An 18698-nucleotide genomic window follows, 5' to 3' on the forward strand; every position below is an offset into this window, starting at 1 on the left:
CACAGCACTGAAATTCCCCACTCCCTACCTGCTGACCTTACACAGCTCTGTCCTGGGGGTGACAATACCGTGCTGAGACACAAAACCTTGCTGGGTTACAACACACCTGCCATTATAATGCTCCTGCACTTGCATTACTTTGCTCCCCAAAGTCAGGTTAATATTCCCAGCTTCCCCTGCCCTTCCCAGGAGCCCAGCTGAGGCACAGAGTGCCTGACACCTGGCACAGGGCACTGAATAGTTTCTGTAGGAAAGGAGCTGCCTCCTGAACGCTGCTCATGTTTGTTAGAAAAGACTCACCCCATTTAACGTAGAGCTTGCTTTGGAAATTTCGACTCTCTGGTTGCTGAAGTCAGATTCTAGGCTTTGATACTGATTTATTAGATTTGTAATTAGAGTGTTGATTAAGTTGGCACAGTTTGCTTCAGAAAATACCTGCCCTTGCACCTGTGGAAACAAAGTATTTTTTTAAAAGCCACAAAAATTTGGGACTGTGAAAGCAGCATCCCAAAATGAAGCAGCATCAGTGCGTGCATTCCTTGGAACAATAATTATTGCTAAAAGACAGTGTACCTTGAGAAGAAAATGGGTCAGAAAGGTGTAGACAATGTTGTTGTTAAGAAAGGTCCTTTCATCCATCAGAATACATTTGATGTATTCTGCAAAAACTGGATCTTCACAGAGGAGCTTCACGCAGTTCTTGGACATCGCAGACTGGCAAGGAGAGAGAAGATGGCAGAGTCAGCACTGCATGTGCAGGCCAGGCCCACCAAGAAATAGTTCAGAGCTATCAGGTGTCAGTAAATTGTACAAATCAATTACTGCCAATTCTTGTTTCCCATTTTCCTGTGATGAAGCTCCTTCCCCAGAAGACCACCAGTGTTTACCCCCACCACTGTGTATGGGAAGGGACAGAGCCTCCTGATCTGTGAGCCAGCCACAGGGTCCTCTGCAATGATAGCCAGGTTTTGACATCTCCTAATTTTTCCTTCATCATCCCAGTGTTTGGGCTACATAAAAAGCTGGAATTTCAGAGGCAGGATGAGGTACTTTCTGCACACCCACCATGCCACCAGTGTTACTGGGGGGAGTTGCTGTGTTCAGCTTTTGCAGGATGTACAGCGAGCAAATACAATGTACCAGATTTTTGTATTTGAAATAGAAAAGGTTTTCTCAGACAGCAGCAACACAGGCAGAGGTATTTTATTAAACACCACCCAGCGTTACAATTGTGGGATCTTTGTTCCACATTCAGTGTTTTGCCTGTGCTTCCATACTGTTGGTTCTGAAGCTGACTCTTACCTGAGTCTGGCAAAGCTCAGTCCAGAGTTTGGGGAAGAGCGCAAGGTGAAGTGGCAAACCTTCATAAGCAACCAGGACACCTGCAATGGCACGAGGGAAGAAGTCAGTGTGGGAGAACTTCGTGGGAGACAGGGAAATTCCTCAGAAAAGCAGTGCCAAGGTGCATTTTACAGGATCACCTTGCAAGCATTGTCCATGATCAGAAAGCTGTAGTGTCTGCCAGGTTTTTACAGTCCGTTTAATAAATACATTGGAAAAGTGTGACAAACAACAAGCAGATGGGTGATGGAGGGGATAAAAGGACATTCAGTCATTGCTCTTTGGACAAGATTACTGGTGTGACACTGAGGTCTGTGCACACTGAGGAACTCACCCTGGGTTTGTGTGGGAACACAAAAATGTAAATATTGTCAATTAATCGCCATTGCTGAGATGCTGAGGATCCAGGATCTGATCCAAAGCCATTTTAACTGCCAACCACCCAAAAATAGCCTTAGTGAGTCCTGCATCGAACTCTAAATGTACAGCAAGACTGAATTCACAGTGGTCACCTCAGCTCCGTTCTGGACAGGCCCGAAATGTGCCAGTCACGTGGGCAAGGCTGCACTGTCTTATACACAGGTAACAGTTTTGTGGATAAAAGTAATATCCAAACACAACAAGCTTCACAAGCTCTGCTTTTTCTTAAAAACTCTGAATATAACACTTAGTGCAGAAATACTCAAGTTATGAGAGAAACATCCTTTGGCTGTTTCACCTTGATACTTACTCATTTTAACTAAAGTTTCAGTGAACTTTTCACAGTTGATTGCAACTCGACACAGGAGGTGGATGAACTGGTGGTAGGAGAAGAAATAGTCCAGCAGCATCCGGTCGTAAACATCGTCTTTGCCCTGAAGATTTAAGAGAGCCTCATTTAACCTACAAAGCCACAGGACAGCTCCCAGATTCCCTGAGCATCTCCCTTCCTGTCACTTGCCCTGCAATGTTTCATCCTGGACTACAGGCGAACAGTGGGAATCTCCAGGTGCCTCCTCACCCAGCCCTTGGCAAGCACCAGGGTGTGATAGGAGGACAGATGGCAAATGCAATTCCCTGCCAGTAAAATCTTTTACTGGAGAGTTCTGAGCTAACACCAAGAAGGTGCAAAGCTGTGCAAATACCATGGCTTGAAGAGGACAGGAAAAGAATGCAGTAACTTTGTATCACATACAGACACCTAAATATATATACACACTACTGCTTTTTAAATCATAACTTGCCAGTTCTGATCTGTAGAAATCAGAATTTTCTCGAGACCGAGCATCAGAGCAGAATTCTCAGGAATGTCTCAAACCCAGTGATACGTATATATCAATATTTTAATATTTTGGACGTGTATAAGCTTAAAATGGCATCAGAGAGCCAAGAGAAAACCTCTAAAACTCAAGCCAACAAATGCAACCTTATACAAAGCAACTGAATGAAAAACAAGCATGCAAAACCACAGGGGAATGTGACTGTGGATGTGGTTCTAGAGGTTTAAAAATATTCTGCTCCCCAATGTATCAGGAATTCGATATAAAGGGTGAAATACTGTGTCATGTAATATGACAACTTTTTAAGTCCAAATATTTACATTATGTAGTGTCACTTCTGGATGCATGATGGGGAAACCCACTAGAGACAGTTTCTGGCTCTCTAACATCTTTTCAAACACTCGGATTACACAGTCAATTTGATGGTGCACAAATAGACACAGCATCATTCTGAAAGCTTTAAAAAAGAAGGGTTACTTACCCTACAGTAACCGTGCTTCTTCGAAATGTGTTGCCCACACAGATTCCCATCTACGTGCACATAGGCCCCATGTGCAGGAGATTGGATTCTTTCTGAATAGCTGTGTCCACTGGGGCTGTGCCTGCACCCAGTGTGTCCTTGCGACCACTGTACCTGAGGGCACAAGGGGTATGGCGGCTTCAACCACCACTCAATTCCTTCACCCGTAAGAATCCCCTAGGACAGGACTCGGAATTAGCACAGCAGGAGGAGCACAGAATCTGTGTGGACAAAGCATCTTGAAGAACCACAGTTACCGGACAGCAAGTAACCAGTTCTCCTGCTTCAAATGATTGTCCATACATATTCCTTTTCGGGTGGGATTCACCTGACCTGACTTTAGCTATCTAAAATCTAGTCACTGGTGTTCCCTGCACTCTGTGGAGAGGGAGTCGCCTCATCCACACTCAGGTGCCTGGGACAGGAAGGAGGGGAACTCTTTCTCTCCTTCCCAGGGTAACTATTTATGGCCATGAGCCCCAGGAAGAGCTGGATGCTGACCTTTTAGATAGGCAAAGTGACGTGAGCTGAATCCCACCGTTGCTGCAGCTGTAACAACGGGACGTGGCAAGTCACTATGGAGTAGCCCCACCAAAGCTGGCATCCCAGCAGGAAGCCCACAGAAGGGAAAATGGGAAGTGGAAAGACTTAAAAAGCCCTGTATGACATTTCAGGCACTGGATTTTACCCAAACAAATAGGAGATTACGCCTCAGTCCCAGCTGAATGGACTCTAAGGGAACCTGCAGGGTCTACTTAGCTGTCTGGCAATAAACCTTAACATAGTGTGAAACCCATCTGGACAGTCCCTGGGTAGTGCCTCAGTTTCCTTTATAAATGCCACAGACAGACTGGGAAATTACCAAAATGTGTGCTATGGGTTTTTTTCCTACCACAAAAGGCCCAAACCCTTATGGTGTCTGGAATATGAAGCTGTGTATCACCAAGGGCAGGGAAATGGTGCTTCTGGAGTGCACATCTAGAATGGAGTATATGAGGACAACACATCTTGAAGAAGAATTATGCTTTGCTTACAAAGAAAAGGTAAATGCATTGAGCTACTGGATTCTTCGAATACTTTTATAAAAATGGGAAAACAATAGAGAAACCATTCTTTACAGGACCACTTGTTTACATACCTTGCTGGCTTCCACCATGGTGGGCAAGAGGCACATGTTGAGTTCGGGACGCGGAGGACGAATATTGCTTTTCCCCCCTATTAATTTCAAATTTTCACGACATGGAAAATAAGGTCCAAGAGACACTGTAGTGTAAGTTCGGATAAAATAGGGATATATTAAAAAGGTCAATATTTGACATCAGCAAGGAACACGATAGAGTAATAATAGTGTAAGAGAACTTCAAAATACAATCACTGAAATACCTACTTGGGATATTACTGTGGTGGTATGTACAATGATTGTGCTGTAGAAATGGAACCAGAGTATGTAGGAAATCATGAGGACTTAAAAGTACAAGCTCCTTGAGGACATCTACAAACAAAAAGTTGTTTTTGCTATTACAAATTGTTAATTCTTAACAGCAAACAGTTCAACTTAAGGCTCATGCATTTGCAAACTCTCTCTCGTATCCCTTTTGCCGCAGCTCCGCCGTGAGCAACACCTGAGTGACACCCCTGACTCCATCCCAATTCCCTTCACCTCTGCCACTGGGAGAGACCCTGCTCAGTGGTGCAGCACCCACCAGGGAGGGGCCAGCTTGCAGAATGAGAACCTCAGTAAAATTACCCTCTTAGCTTCTTCTTTAACAGAGCAGGTCTGACGTCTGGAAAATGGCAACCAGCAGCAGTCAGGAGGACAACGAGAAAATACGCAAAATAGGGGGAAATGCATACAAATCACACAAAAAAGGGTACTTTGGGACACAGTGTTAGCCCTTTATCAGCAATCCATTAAATAATATTAAAAAAGCCTAAACTAGAAAAAACCTGGACCTTCCTGAAATAGCTCCACTAATGCAAGGAGAGACATTTGTATAAAGTATCTGTGTCCACACTTTAAAAAGCAAACCCATTCCTTTCTACAAGCTATTTAAGCTTTACTTCCACTATTACACTTCACAGTACTGGATCATAAAAATGAACAAGAAAAGCTGTTTCTCAGAGTAACCTGGTCTCCACGCTCCCTTCTCAGGGGAGCTTTAGTTCATGTTTGAACTTTAACGTCAGATTTGGGATTTGACTCTGAACTCTCTTGACACCTGAACTGAGGAGTAATTCCTCAGTCATGCCCCTTATCAGGGGGCGAGTTGGTCTCACAAAGTGACAGGTGACTTTTTGTGCCCCCAGTCTGCGTGCCTTAACTGAGTACAGGAACATTCAGTGAAACCTGCCAAACCCAGAACTCTTTGGAATAAGAACACCAGTGCTGATGCACTGACAGTATTACACAAACAATCCCGACCTCCAGAGTTCCTAGCAGAGCACGTGCACTTGCATAAGTGGCATTTCCATCTCACAGCAGGTCCCTGTGCAGGACAGGTCCTGCATGGCCAGGACTTACCAATGCAGGCGTTTCTAAGCTCGGGAGGACTGTAGGAATTGAGTAGAGTTAAGAGCTTATGGGCAAATTCAATCCGCTCCTGCCACTGAATGAGAGCTTGCTTCACATCTGCAAATGCAAACATCCCAGGAGGCTGCTTAGCTCATGGCTCAAAAGCTCAATAAATAAAGCACAGAATTTTACTGCTGAGGAATCTCTTTTTCCTCTACCATGATCTTAATCCATCTAAGGATTAAATCTCACTGGTCTACTGCTATTAAATTGATGAAACCTAGTTTCACATTAAGTCAACAAGTAATTTAATAACTAACAATTTAATATCCATTAACAGGCACATATCCTACTGTACAGCAAGTTTTTAAACACAGCCATTGACCAAGACAAAAAAACCTAGGGTTTGGGTGAGGAAAATTAATGTAGAGACAAAAGGCATAAACCTTTCAAGAGTTATAATCAAACCTTTTCTTTGCAGGTATGGACGTGTGGACTTAAGAACCGAAAGGAAAATGGACAGAAGCTCTACCAGGTCTCCAGTCACATGGCAAGCTGTGGCCTCGTGGTACATCATGTGCAACGTGTTAAAGGACTGGGAAGAAGAAAAAAAATGCCAAAACTTTATGTTGCCAAACGAAGGTACTTGTTAGTATTCCTCTTGTTATCCTGCAGATACATTTACATTTATTTTATGCTCAAACAAGATATTTTATGCTCAGAGAATAGAAGGTGTTGGATATAATTACAAAGTTCTTCATTTGTTTTCAAGATAAAAGCTTTGTGTTACCAGCTTGAAACAATTGCCAAGTTTTCCCACCTTTATCTACAACCCAATGAACAAAGTGTCATTTGAGACACAGTGTTTTTATATCCCTGTAATCCCAAACTTTCTGTGCCAGCAGACAAAGTCATGTAGGAGGTGCACAAAGACAGACACAGATGTATGAATTTGGGGAAATAAAGGTAGGATTAAGATAGATGCCAGTCATTTTTCAAAATGCTGCTGAAGGACATATGGTTGTACATCAGATGAATTACTTCTCCTTTTATACCTCCTGGGCATCTGTGATTTATAGAATTATTGGGAAGGAAAAGCAACTCATTTCCAAACAGCAAAAATTCTAGCACAGGATGTAAGAAAAGATATTTAATCTGCTGGGGTATTTGAAAGATAGCCTCAGTCCCTAGAATGCAAACCCTTGCCAGGCACTTTTTATACTACAGTGAAGATAAAAGACACACGGCCACCCCTAAGTGGAAAACTTTTCTGGATATGACAACTCCTTAATGCAGTTTTTTGTCACCAGGCAAAACACTGCCAGCCAACAAGTGACAATGTAAGGCCAGCTAACCTCAAGCTGTAAAGTAACACCAGTTTAGTCTAATTTCTAGCAATGTTTTACACAGGATAAATTCATTTTAGATTACACACTTCATATAAACTTAATTATCCATTGCTAGTATGGATGAGGGCTAACTAAGCTAAACAAATTCTTTTTATACATCTCTATGTATGTACCTTAATCTACTTACATCTCATGTGTGGATAACCTCATAGCCCAGTTCCTGACTTTTTACACCCAGTTTATTGGATGGAGGCATTTTCATAACAAAAAGGAACAGATATTCTGGAGTAATTAACTACAATTAATTAATCAATCTATAGGCTTATATTTATAACAAGCTCCTGAAATTCAATTTTCAAATAGCACTGCGCTGTTCCTGTAATTCCAGCTCCTTCTACCACACTTTTTCCCAGAAAATGCAAACCAGTGACATAAAAGGAGTTAAGAGGATTTTTATATAAAAACAGGACTGGAATCACCTCGAAGCATCATCCAATCCAGCCACGTGCCTAAAGGCAGACTAAATATCCTTGACAGATGTTTGCTCCAAGACCTCCTGACGACTTCCAGTTGTGCTGGCTGCCCCCTCCTGCAGGAACCTATGCCAAAATCCCATTTTCTGTACAGCCACAATTACCTCTGAGCTACTTATCTTGCACCGTGGATTTTCCCAGTTTAACATCTCTCCTGAATACACTGTTCTACATGTGCCAAGGATGAACTGAATCTTGTTTTTATGCTTTCTCCAACACATCCAGAGTTTTATTCTTGTTCTCAAAGGGATCCTTCCCCATGGAGCACTGCCAGTGCTTTTAGTGAACACAGGTTCTCATCCATCACCTCAATAATGGAAGTGCTGAATGGAATCCAGGATATTCCACTCATCGGGACATGTGGATTTGTAGAGTGAAACTGCTGGGGGCAGGGGCTTGACATTCCAACTGTATCCATTTCAGAGGTGCATTATTTAAGTTTTTTTCTTTTCGATTTTTGAACTAATTCTGGTCTGGTCTCATGGACCAAATCCCCACTTACAACTTGAATATATTAAATGTGCTCCAGAAATGCATTTTAGGTGTAGTTCCATCAGAAAGAAATTGAGTTTTTGTGTTTTCAGACCACTCCTTGCAAACAAAGGCACAATAGGTAGGAAAGAGAAGGAGGACTGCCTCAGGAGGGCCTCAAAGGAGGGTCAGAAATATTAACCACAACTGCAGCTGAGCACCCTTTAAGTTATTTCTGGTTTTTAACCTGTTGCCTCAACACTGTTTAACTAATAACAATTGTGTGACTGCACTCACCCATTCATTCCCAATTACCTGTAATAAAGGGAATGACACCAAAAAAGCATAAATTTATTCCTCTCAGCATAATCTGTTGGTGGTTTTCCCTCTGTCCTGAGAAGCAGACAAACAATTTCCTGATCTTTTTAGTACTAAAAAGAAATCTTATTAAAGCTGACAGGGAAAGTACCAGGGTGAGATGTTTGCTCTAATTAAATAAAGAAATAATTACCTCAGTCATCAGAATCAATCCTCTATTGAACACAACAAGAAGTCTGTCTTCATCAGATTCTAATAATATTCTGAAGGCACTAGGAAAAAAATCCAAACATTGAGAACGCTGAAAGTCGCATCCCAAGCTTAAAATTGTTACACTCATGCTGTTATTTTGGAAAATAACCACAAAAGAACAAAGAAGCCCCAAAAGAACATAATTCCTCTCATCATTACCCCCCTTACTTTTTAATTTAAAAATGCCTCTGCTGTTGACCTCCTTTATGTTATGGAAAGTAATTTATAAATAACCTTTACAGAAATATTTCCTATACAACCCCTGCAAAAATGTGGAAAATAATGTACTTCCACAGACAGAAGTTTATGCTTCTTAAATGATACATTTAAACAGATTCAGTCAAGCATATGTTTGGCCTTTTAAATGTCTGAAAACATTTTAATCAGAGTATTTTATGCTTACAGCAGAACAGAAAGAAAGGATTATGCTAATGAATGTTTTCTCCCAACATAAAGATTATTTGGGACAATGTGGCTCTGCTCTGTGACGGGTGAGTGCATGGAGCCCCTCCAGGTAACACAGTTTGTCCTTTCCACAAGGATTTCAGTGCACCAACAGTTCCATTTAAAACCCCAGAGCTGACCTACATGCACAGGCCATTTTTAGCTTTGCTAGAATGCCCAAGCAGCACTTTCAGCTGTACTTCCTACAACTAGACATGAAAAACTCTTTGAAGACACGATACAATAAACTGTCCCACAGGCACAATTTCTACATCACATTTCTGCTCCCAAGTAACAACTGCCAACAAGAGCAGCTGGAACTACAGCTATGCTCGAGGGGGGAGGCTGAGGATGGAATTCCAGCTGAGATGCTGGATGAGCACAGGGTTGTACCTTATGAGAGTCGTCCAACAAGACCGTCCGTCCAAGCAGCGCAGGTAACAGCTTATGGTGGTTTTCTTAAATTGCTTTATGTCCTCTATCTCTTCCTCTCTCATGTCTGGCCTCTGAGCTACAAACAGCTGCATGAGGTTAAACAGCTCTTCTACTGCCTAAAACACACAGAAATACTTGGTTAGTCAGCTCTCTCACTGTGTTGTGGTTCAGACTTTATTCCAAAGTTATAAAATTAGATGTTTTGATGCTTCCTAAGAGCACAGCTCACAGCCCATTTATATGTACATCTGTATATATACAGAAGAATCTGAAATCTCAATCCCTGGGACCAAACATTCAGAAAGCTGCTTGCGTCAAAACCTGCTGCAGTCCCATGCCTGGCAAACACTAAACACAGTGGAGGAACTCAGGTCCCTGGCAAGACAAAGTGAGACTTCTGAGGGGAGATGCCAACAAGAAGAGCAACAGGACTGTCAGAGTGTAAAATTTCCCTTTGAGCTGAGCTACGAGAAGTTCAACATGGAGGACTCCATGCATCCTCCTCTCCACAGTGATGGGAAGCTTTGTATTCTTTCTGTTCTGCACACCCCTGAAGGAGCCCAAAGCAATATTCATTGCGTGACCATGCAAACCCAAGCCCTTTGTCTCTTCCAGCCTTTGTAAGCCTGTTGTTTGACCATCACACATGGCCTGCTTTAAACTAGCACCTGCTCTCGGCTGCAGGTGTCACTGTTGTAGTGACAGCACAACTCCCAGTTCTGCCACAGGCATGTGGGCATTCCCAAGGCGAACACTTGGCTGTCCTCCACTGGAATGCAGCAGGCTAACTCTTGGCCCTACTCCAGAAGCTGAAAGCAAAAAGAAACTGGGGAATTCCTCCAACTTTGTGTGCTACAGTGCAACCCCCTTCCTTAGAGACCACCATCAAAGGTTATTCCTTGTTTCTTATGACTACGTTGGAATACTGAACAGTGGAAACACCAGTGTCTGCTCCCAGAAGAAAACAACTGCTCTCCAGCTGCTACACTGCAAGGAAAACCCAAACCAATCCCCCCACAAAGTCCAGCAAATGGATCTAAACACATGAATTACTTCCACCAGGAAGCCCACATGTAATACTGTTGCCACCGGATATGTTAAGTTACAAGAGACACTGGGTGAGGGGGAACAATGGGCTGATGCATTTTGGTGTCGGTCACTTACTCCTGGGTACTGACTGGCGTGAGGGGTGAGGTTCTTGAAGGCCCACTGGATGTTCTGGTGAGAAGCCAGCTGCCTGGTGAAGGCAGGGGACTGCTCGCAGCACAGGCGCAGGATGCCGTAGTAGGCGGGCAGCATCCCGCGGTTGAAGAGCACCACATCCTGGTCGTCGTGGTCCGCGAGGATGTAATTGAAGGCAATGTTCTTGGTCACCACGGGGTTCTGCACGATAAGGCGCACGTTCTCGGGACAGTCCACGCACACGTTGTACCAGAAGGACAGCAGGGCCTGCTTGTTGTGGTTGGTGGCGATGGCCGGCTCCGAGAGCTTCGGCTGGAAGAGGTTCCACAAGTCCATGAAGTAGGTGGAGAACATGAGTTTCTCGGTTTTGGAGATCAAACAGTACGTCATGAAACTGAAGTAGGGCACCAGTTTGGTGGTGCCGTGAACAGCAGCGTCAACGTAGAGCTTGGCTCGTGAGAGCAGGCCAAGGAGCACGTTGTAGACCTGGTGCAGAACTACTGTGGTGTCTGGGCTGAGGGGCAGGTCCCGTGTGGGGATGTGCAAAGAGCGGGTCGATCGGAACATCTGACGGAAGGAATTGCTTGGAATAAGCGACACCAAGAGATAGGCTGCAGCTTCAAATAAAAACAGATTTGTTACACCTTTGACAGTGACATACCTGCTTAACAGCCATGTAAACAGCAATTAAATTGCACTGCATGCTCCATTTACAGATTCCAAAGCATTTTACACAACCTGGTATCACTATATTCACACTAGAAAAAAAACCCAAGTGGATAAGAGTAGTACAAAGCTTGTTAAAGTGGTGCTGGGATGTGCTTTCAGGCCTCTTCACCTACAGCCCTGTCTGCTGCCCGGTTCTCCCTGTGCTAGCAACACATACCCCACCACAGAATGTGATCCCAGATCCCATCACACACACACAATGCATCCCAGAGGTTTTCCATGACTGAACTGTCCACTGCTCAATCAAGAGGTCATTACCTCCTCAGAGATGTTTACAACTAGAGCCTGTTGCAAAGCTGTAGCTCCAGTTTTCACATCTCCCTCAGCCACAAAAATGTGTTAAAGGTCAGTGGCCTGTACCTGTGGAATCTCCTTTGTAAAAAAATGGACACAGCGAAGGCCCAAAATGTTCTCTAGCAATGTGACAGTGTGATTCCTGGCAGAACAAACTGGAGAGCCAGGATACCCTGGGATCTGAGAGAAAGCACAGCTGGCTTCTCCTTGATCCACAAGTTCAGAGGACTCATCTGAAGATTACTGTGAAAGAACAACATGTACTACTCCCCCCTATTGTACAGCCATGTGATGGACACAATGGAAAACCTCTGGAATTACCTCTTTTCCTTCTTTAGGTTTGCCTGGACCTTGTAGATTTGTCACTTCAGATAAAGAGCCTACCAATGTATCATTCAAGTTACCAAATGAACCCACAGTGTTCATCAAAACTGCCAACACCTCTGGATGAGGCACCACAGTTATCCTAAGATTTTAAAACCCAGCAATTCTAAAACAACTGGAAAAGGGAGAAAAGACAAACACAGGAGCATGCAACTCACTGCAACAGGTGACAAATTTCCTTCAATTAAACTTCACTTACAAGTTCTCACTCGAGGGTAGTTGTGTGCCAGGAGGAAACGTTCAACCCAGTTCTCCATGTTCTGCAGGACCCAGCTGTGAGCGAGTTTGTTCCGAGGTGTTTGCACAGCCAGCCAATCCAGGCACTGCGATGGGTTGTACTCAATGACCTGAAGGAGAGGGGAAAAATCAAAAGGAATACATTAATCTTCCTACTATGTACTGACTGCATTAAAAAACCCTAAAATCACTTTCAACATTTCTTTTTAAAATCACTTAGGGCTATGAAAGCACCTGTAAGACTGAGCTGCTCTGCACACAAAGAAAACCCTTATTAAATTTCCCTGGTTGGTGCTTCTGAATCTTGTTCACAGTTTTGAAAGTTCAGTCTAAGCCCAGGCAATTACTCTGCCTATTCTTTCTGCACGTTATGAGATATTTAGGAAATATTAAAATGGAACATCCTTGTCTTTATAAACAAGTATCTTTTAAAAATATCTAACACAAAACCTTAACACTGAATTAGTATTTTTATAAGTTACTTCAAAAGAACATAAATGGTATGCAAAGATTTTCACACAGCTTCATGCTGAGGGTAACTATTACATTTTTTATTGAATATACAATTTCAAGGAATAAATTCATCCAGCACTTTCCAAAGGCAATGACTGCTGTTATGCAGTCAGCAAACCTTCAGAGAATAGGGAGAAAATTTCCTGTGCTTTTCTGGCTCTCTGTAGTTGGAAATCTGTTGACATGAGGCCAATAAATGTAGTTTGTTCTTTTGTTAGTTTTTTAAAAACTACTTTCTTTTTACCTCAAGGCCCAGGTGCCCATCCAAGAAAAAAGTCTACCCTATCTAAGTAATCAGAGGTAATAACTGGGCTGCTGAAGCTGTTCCCAGTTCCTCTACTCCACCTGAAGAGTATAAGCAGCTGACACGACCATAACTCTTGCTTATAAAATTTTTATCTCAATTTAAAAATAAACACCTTAAGAACATTCTCCTCCCTTTATTTAGAAATGACAAATTGCTCTGTCAGGTTTCCTGGGTAATGACTGGAGGGAATGTCCGAGAAAGAGACAATCATTGCTCAGTGTCTGCAGAGCTCAATCACTCCTTAATGACTTCTAGAAGCTGGAGTGGCTGTAAAAGTCGGTTCTGCACCCCAAACCTGGACATTCACTGCTGGGTCTCACATCCCTGCCCACACCATTTAGATCCCTGGGCCTGTGTCACCAGCTGGGTGTCACTGTGGACCTTGAGATGTGCTGCTTGAACTCCCTTTACCTGAGGTGCAGCAGCTACAGCTCATCCATCACATCACCTGCAACACTTGTGATCCTACAGCTGCTCCTGACCAGGAGCAAAACCATTTGGAACAGCAATCCATGTCCAATCCCCCGTGTTCCAGTGGGTAAGGAAGGGTTGTGTTTCACCAGAGGTCTCAATGCTGCACAGTAAAAACCTTTTACAAAACTCCAGCGCTGTTTTTTAAGGGGATTTAAAGGGGATGAGCTTATCCTCAGCAGTCTCCAGGCTGGACATGCTGTTCTCAGGCAGGAATAAAGACAGGAAATTGTACTGGAAACTCAATGAGCAGGTAAGCAAAGAGAAAGCTTCAATTCCTCATTTATGGCTCAGATCAAGGAATCTGTGCCATCCCTGTGCCAACTTGGTTAAGAAGCCTCTTTCTCACTTTTAAACACAAGCAAGGTTGGCCCTACACACAGTGAGTTCCCACCAGACTCAGTTCAGCACTATTTTAAGGGTTGAAAGTGTTAATGGACATTTTACAGAGAACCAAACATGGCAAATGAATATTCAAGGCATCTGTACATAAAGGCCAAAAAAACCCACAAACGAATGATGGGTCTTGAAACATTTTACAGCCCTTGCAAAAGGATAACTGAGAAAAATATGTGGAATTTGTCTAGAAAAAGCATTCTCAGCCTTTATTATGAATCAATTAATTTCTCATTAAACTAAAATTTGAAGTTCAACTGAAAGAGCCATTAACCCAAATGCTGCTAAAATACATTAAAAGTAACAATAGAACTTTTTAATGTCTATTGGCTGTTGCTGTTTATTCGGAAGAGGAATGGTAATAAAAAAATCATGGACTGACACAGGAAGGATGACAACAAAATGCAAAAACAGACATAAAAGAACCAACAAGAGAAAGACAATTTGGCTTCTGTTTTATTTTACATATTGTACCTCCCATATCCTCTGCAGGATGTAAGAAGCAAAGGGTGGCATTCCTGGAGGTCCACCAGCAAATTCCATGAGCATGGTGAGCAATTTGAAAAAAGGATTGGCTGCCTGTAATGCAGAAAAGGGAAAAATATCCACTTTGATCTATTTAATTTCATCCACATTTTTAAAGAGTAATTTTTTAAAAACCCCAATGTCTGTAAGATTTCTATGAACTTCAGACATGAACATTTAGAACACTTTAATCCCTTACTATTTAATCTGTACATAATCCATATATATCTATATCCACACATGGATACAGCAGAATTAAGCCACTGGTTACAGTTACTGCAAAGCAACAGGATCAGTCTAGAAGAAGTTATAGGAAATATAGATATTTTATATATTTCTATAATATTACAGGAAATATATAGGAAATAACAGTAACATTTTAAGTCAGTTCTTATTGTGGAAAGAGGAAAGGAATCAAGCTGTCCACTGCTGAAGCATTCACCGATTTATCCTGGTTCATATTTACAGAAGATTTCACTAGCTCAGATAAGTTATTATTTTCATGTATTTACATAACATGGAATATGGATCCTGGAAAGTTTATCCAAAAGCATCTCATTTTGAGGTTTTACACTGCCAAGACTCACCCAGCTTTTAACAACATTTCAGCAAAGTGCTTACAACTATAATTATATATTTTGCATCTGGAATCCATTTGGAACTCTCAGTATTTCTGTTGTTACAAGTGCAGGAATTTACTCTGAATGAGAAATTTGTTTGCCTGCACAGAACTGCAAAACAGTGCCCAGCATCTTGAACAGCCAGATAATAATTACTTATCTCCACTTGTTCTTGCACACATATTTTAATGTTACCAATTTTTTAAAAGAAATTCATACTGGTGGAAAATCTAGAACTATTATTTGATTTGAATAAAACTCATTCTAAGTGGCACAGCAAATCTCTGTTTTAGAAAACTTCACAGACAGTGCAGTAAGACTTCATTTAATGGCACAAGAACTTCCATGCAAGATTTTTGATATGCAAAGGATTTATTTCTGTGATTTAAACCAGGAAAATATGAATACAGATTATTTACTAGAGAGGGAGTGTGTTTACATACCTCAGGAGTGAGCTTTGCTATAGATGTGAACAGCATGGACACAATCTTGAAAAGAAAACAAACAGAACTCATTAGACTTGTGCTTATTGAGTTAAAATAATACCAATTACCCCGTGACAGTTATTAGAGAAGATTTCAGTCAATAGCTACAGGTCCCTGATACTCACGTGCTCTGCAAGGCGATTGTTGTACCGGCACAAGCTGAAAATGAGGTTGCAGGTTTGCCTGATGTTGATCCCATCACGGATATGTTGAAATAAAAAAGGGAAACCCTGCAACAAATAAGCAGATGAAGTACACTGCCTACAAGTACACACACACAGAGGGTTTTTGGAGGCTAAAGCAGTCCTTTTTAACTTGATTACCTTTCCTCCTGTCAGTGCTGCCATGTCGTTTTGTGACAAGGTCAAATGCCTAAAGTACAAAAGAAAATGATCATTTTACTTCACCCATGGTTATGGTTAGGGAGACATTCAAGACTGAGTGTTGGTTCACGTTCTTCAGTTTCACAATATACAAGAGACAATAAAGGTGTTGATGCAAAACTGAACCAAAACCCCAAAATTTTGTACTCAGACCAGATTAAAAAAAAGAATCAGATGTGGGCAATTGAATGTGTTCAAGTCTTTAACCCAAGTCCTACATTTGGTCAACACCCTTTTTCTTTTAAACGGTTAAAAATATAATGGGTTCTTACACAAGCTCATTTATGCTGTTAAAAAAGCCCCCAATAAAACCCTCAGACAAACCCATAAAATCTCTGACTCCTTTCTAAACCATCAATTCTCAATTGTTTTTTGGTTTTTCAGGAGCTCTTGCCTTTCTGAGCGAGACTGTTCCACCAGAAGAGCAATCAGGGCAATCATCTTTTCCAGTGCAGCAGGCCTGTATTTCTCTTCTGCTAAAGAAAGTATATCTTCCTCTTCCTCCTCTTCCTCCCCTTCCTCCTCAGAAAGCACTTCAACCTGGGGCTAGGGGAAAAAAAGAGAACTTCAGTGTGGACATTCTGAGCCATCATTTCAAAGAGCCTTTGCATATATCCTGTCCTTTATTCCAAGCAACTTCATCAACTTGCATGAATCAAAGCAGATAAATATCTAATCAATTGATTTTCACATTGATATATTAATTTTGCATAAGCTAAATTGTATTTACAAATGCAGGAAGTAGGCTGGCTGAAGATATGGTCTATTGAACAAAAAAAGCAGGTCAATTTAAGAACCTAAGTTGTACAATAGGAGTAAGTAACCAATCGTTAACAGCATTACCATTAGTATCAAGTTAGGGGCAGCTTTAATTGCTTTTCCTCAGTACCTATTTCTACACTAAACAAAAAAATTTAATTCAACGTATTTTAAAAAGCACTATATTCACTTAAACATTGAAAATATTGTGTAAGTGAAGCAATTTAAATTTAACAGCTGAAAGATGATTCAAGACACAGCAGCAGCGATCACAGATGTAGAACAGGAAAGATTAGTTCTCGTTATATAAAATACTCAGACGTACATTCTCAGGCCCTTTGGTTCCCATGTAGAAATGGACCATTGTGGATATGGCTTGCAGAGAGAGCAGGAACTGGCTCTGAAAAATGCAGGGATGGAATTACTTGAAAATACATTCGTGCACAGACACCACCAAGTCCCCAAATACAAGGCTATACTCACTTCCTCTTCTCCCATTTTGGCAAATTCATAAAGAAAGGCAAAGTACTCCGTGAGGTGCTTGCTGTGGGGTTTGACGCCGTGCTCCATGATGGACAGCAGCGTCTTCACGAAGCGCGTGACGCACGAGCGGCTCCCGATGTCCTCCACGGGCCCGTCCATGTCATCCGAGCTGCCAGCAACAACAAGAGCCAGGGTGGGTATTTCACACAGCACACGCAGCATAAAGTCATCCTGAGCCAGTCCAAACAAAGAAATGCACCAAAATTCCTGTTTGCTGCTCTGTCCTGCTCTCAGATCTTTCACCCCCGATCAAAGCCCCTGGATAACAACACAGCTCAACCTAAGGGAGCATCAGGCACTTGAAATGCTGAACAGTTCATCAGATCAGTGTTCTGAATCAAGATTCCCATCAGGAAAAGAATTCTGAGAGAAACAGTACTGGGGATCTTCTACCTAAAATCATCCTCTTGGTTTGCAAGGCAAATTTAATGAGAATGCAAGTACAGCTATTTAGGTTGTGGAACCAAGGCAAGGCACCCTCCTGAACACACAGAGCACCCTGGCAAAGCAGAGAACATTCACCTTCAGCCTCAGACATCTGCTCAAAATCAGATCTTATCACTGAATAAAACAAGTCACAGACTCTTTTCAAGTAAGGCTTCCAGGGCAAATTAAATTCTACTTTTTGCCATGAAAACTGGATCTCCATGTCCTGAGTTTTGATATGGCAGCACAGTTATTACTAACTCTGCCATTTTCACTCTGGGTAACAAGTTATTATCACAATCACAACTTTAACACAAGAGGTGAAAGAAAAACCACTTTTTTCTTATCTCGTATCAAAAAGAGTTTAAGCATTTCATAATTGGAGATGAAGTGACACTTTTCTTGATAATAAGCAGAGCAAAGTAGAATCCACGAGGGTTCTTCCTCCTTTTTGACAAAACCTGTGATTTAGTTACAGGATTAACCTCTCATCTCCAAACTCTTTGACTGGATGTACAAATAAAAACTTCCACCTTTGTGCCTCCAAGATCTAATTCACAGTAGGACTCTCAAGTCTAAGGAGTAAGATTTACACTTGCAGTGTCCAAGTGACAGAGAAAATAAAGACCATGCTGAAAACCTACTCTAAGGGAGCAAATGTTTCAAACAATGTCTCTTTGGCAGTGCCTCTTGCAACCCTACTGGTACTTTCCAATAAATCAGAGCCGTTTGGACAGAATAATGAAGAACGATTAGCACTATTTCAGCTTTACATGACTATTTTGAGTAATTAATTAATAAAAGCAGCTGCAGCAATGCAGGGAATAAAGAGAAGTTTGCAGGTGGTTTCTTTTACCAGTCTTCCATTCCTGGCTGCAGATAAAGGTGTGCATGCACTGGCCTCAGTCTCTGGATCACATGGATACACAAGCGCTGGAACATCTGCAAACGGAGAAGGGAATGAACTCCACATCTTCAGTCCTTTACAGAAAGGTCAATATGTAATTCCT

The 18698-nt window shown here is 42.0% G+C and overlaps 1 protein-coding gene across 7 annotated transcripts in view; it reads right to left on the reverse strand.

Annotated features, from left to right (window-relative positions):
• USP34 (ubiquitin specific peptidase 34) overlaps nucleotides 1–18698 on the reverse strand; it is a 112218-nt gene that overhangs the window by 1836 nt on the left and 91684 nt on the right. For 4 of the 7 annotated variants that reach the window (XM_069008930.1, XM_069008927.1, XM_069008928.1 and 1 more), the window contains exons 59-79: nucleotides 18545–18630; nucleotides 17203–17371; nucleotides 17045–17119; nucleotides 16355–16506; nucleotides 15901–15949; nucleotides 15703–15807; nucleotides 15536–15580; nucleotides 14422–14526; nucleotides 12223–12370; nucleotides 10599–11233; nucleotides 9393–9550; nucleotides 8497–8575; nucleotides 6101–6227; nucleotides 5642–5749; nucleotides 4508–4612; nucleotides 4259–4383; nucleotides 3082–3234; nucleotides 2072–2195; nucleotides 1303–1382; nucleotides 574–714; nucleotides 301–447 (exon numbers count right to left, since the gene is read on the reverse strand). In XM_069008930.1, coding sequence (XP_068865031.1) covers nucleotides 301–447; nucleotides 574–714; nucleotides 1303–1382; nucleotides 2072–2195; nucleotides 3082–3234; nucleotides 4259–4383; nucleotides 4508–4612; nucleotides 5642–5749; nucleotides 6101–6227; nucleotides 8497–8575; nucleotides 9393–9550; nucleotides 10599–11233; nucleotides 12223–12370; nucleotides 14422–14526; nucleotides 15536–15580; nucleotides 15703–15807; nucleotides 15901–15949; nucleotides 16355–16506; nucleotides 17045–17119; nucleotides 17203–17371; nucleotides 18545–18630 — 2916 coding nt within the window. The remainder of the gene's footprint in view (nucleotides 1–300; nucleotides 448–573; nucleotides 715–1302; nucleotides 1383–2071; nucleotides 2196–3081; nucleotides 3235–4258; nucleotides 4384–4507; nucleotides 4613–5641; nucleotides 5750–6100; nucleotides 6228–8496; nucleotides 8576–9392; nucleotides 9551–10598; nucleotides 11234–12222; nucleotides 12371–14421; nucleotides 14527–15535; nucleotides 15581–15702; nucleotides 15808–15900; nucleotides 15950–16354; nucleotides 16507–17044; nucleotides 17120–17202; nucleotides 17372–18544; nucleotides 18631–18698) is intronic. The other 3 variants (XM_069008931.1, XM_069008934.1, XM_069008933.1) reach the window with 3 other exon arrangements.

This window comes from Aphelocoma coerulescens, chromosome 3, assembly GCF_041296385.1.
Source record: "Aphelocoma coerulescens isolate FSJ_1873_10779 chromosome 3, UR_Acoe_1.0, whole genome shotgun sequence".
NCBI classification, from domain to species: domain Eukaryota; kingdom Metazoa; phylum Chordata; class Aves; order Passeriformes; family Corvidae; genus Aphelocoma; species Aphelocoma coerulescens.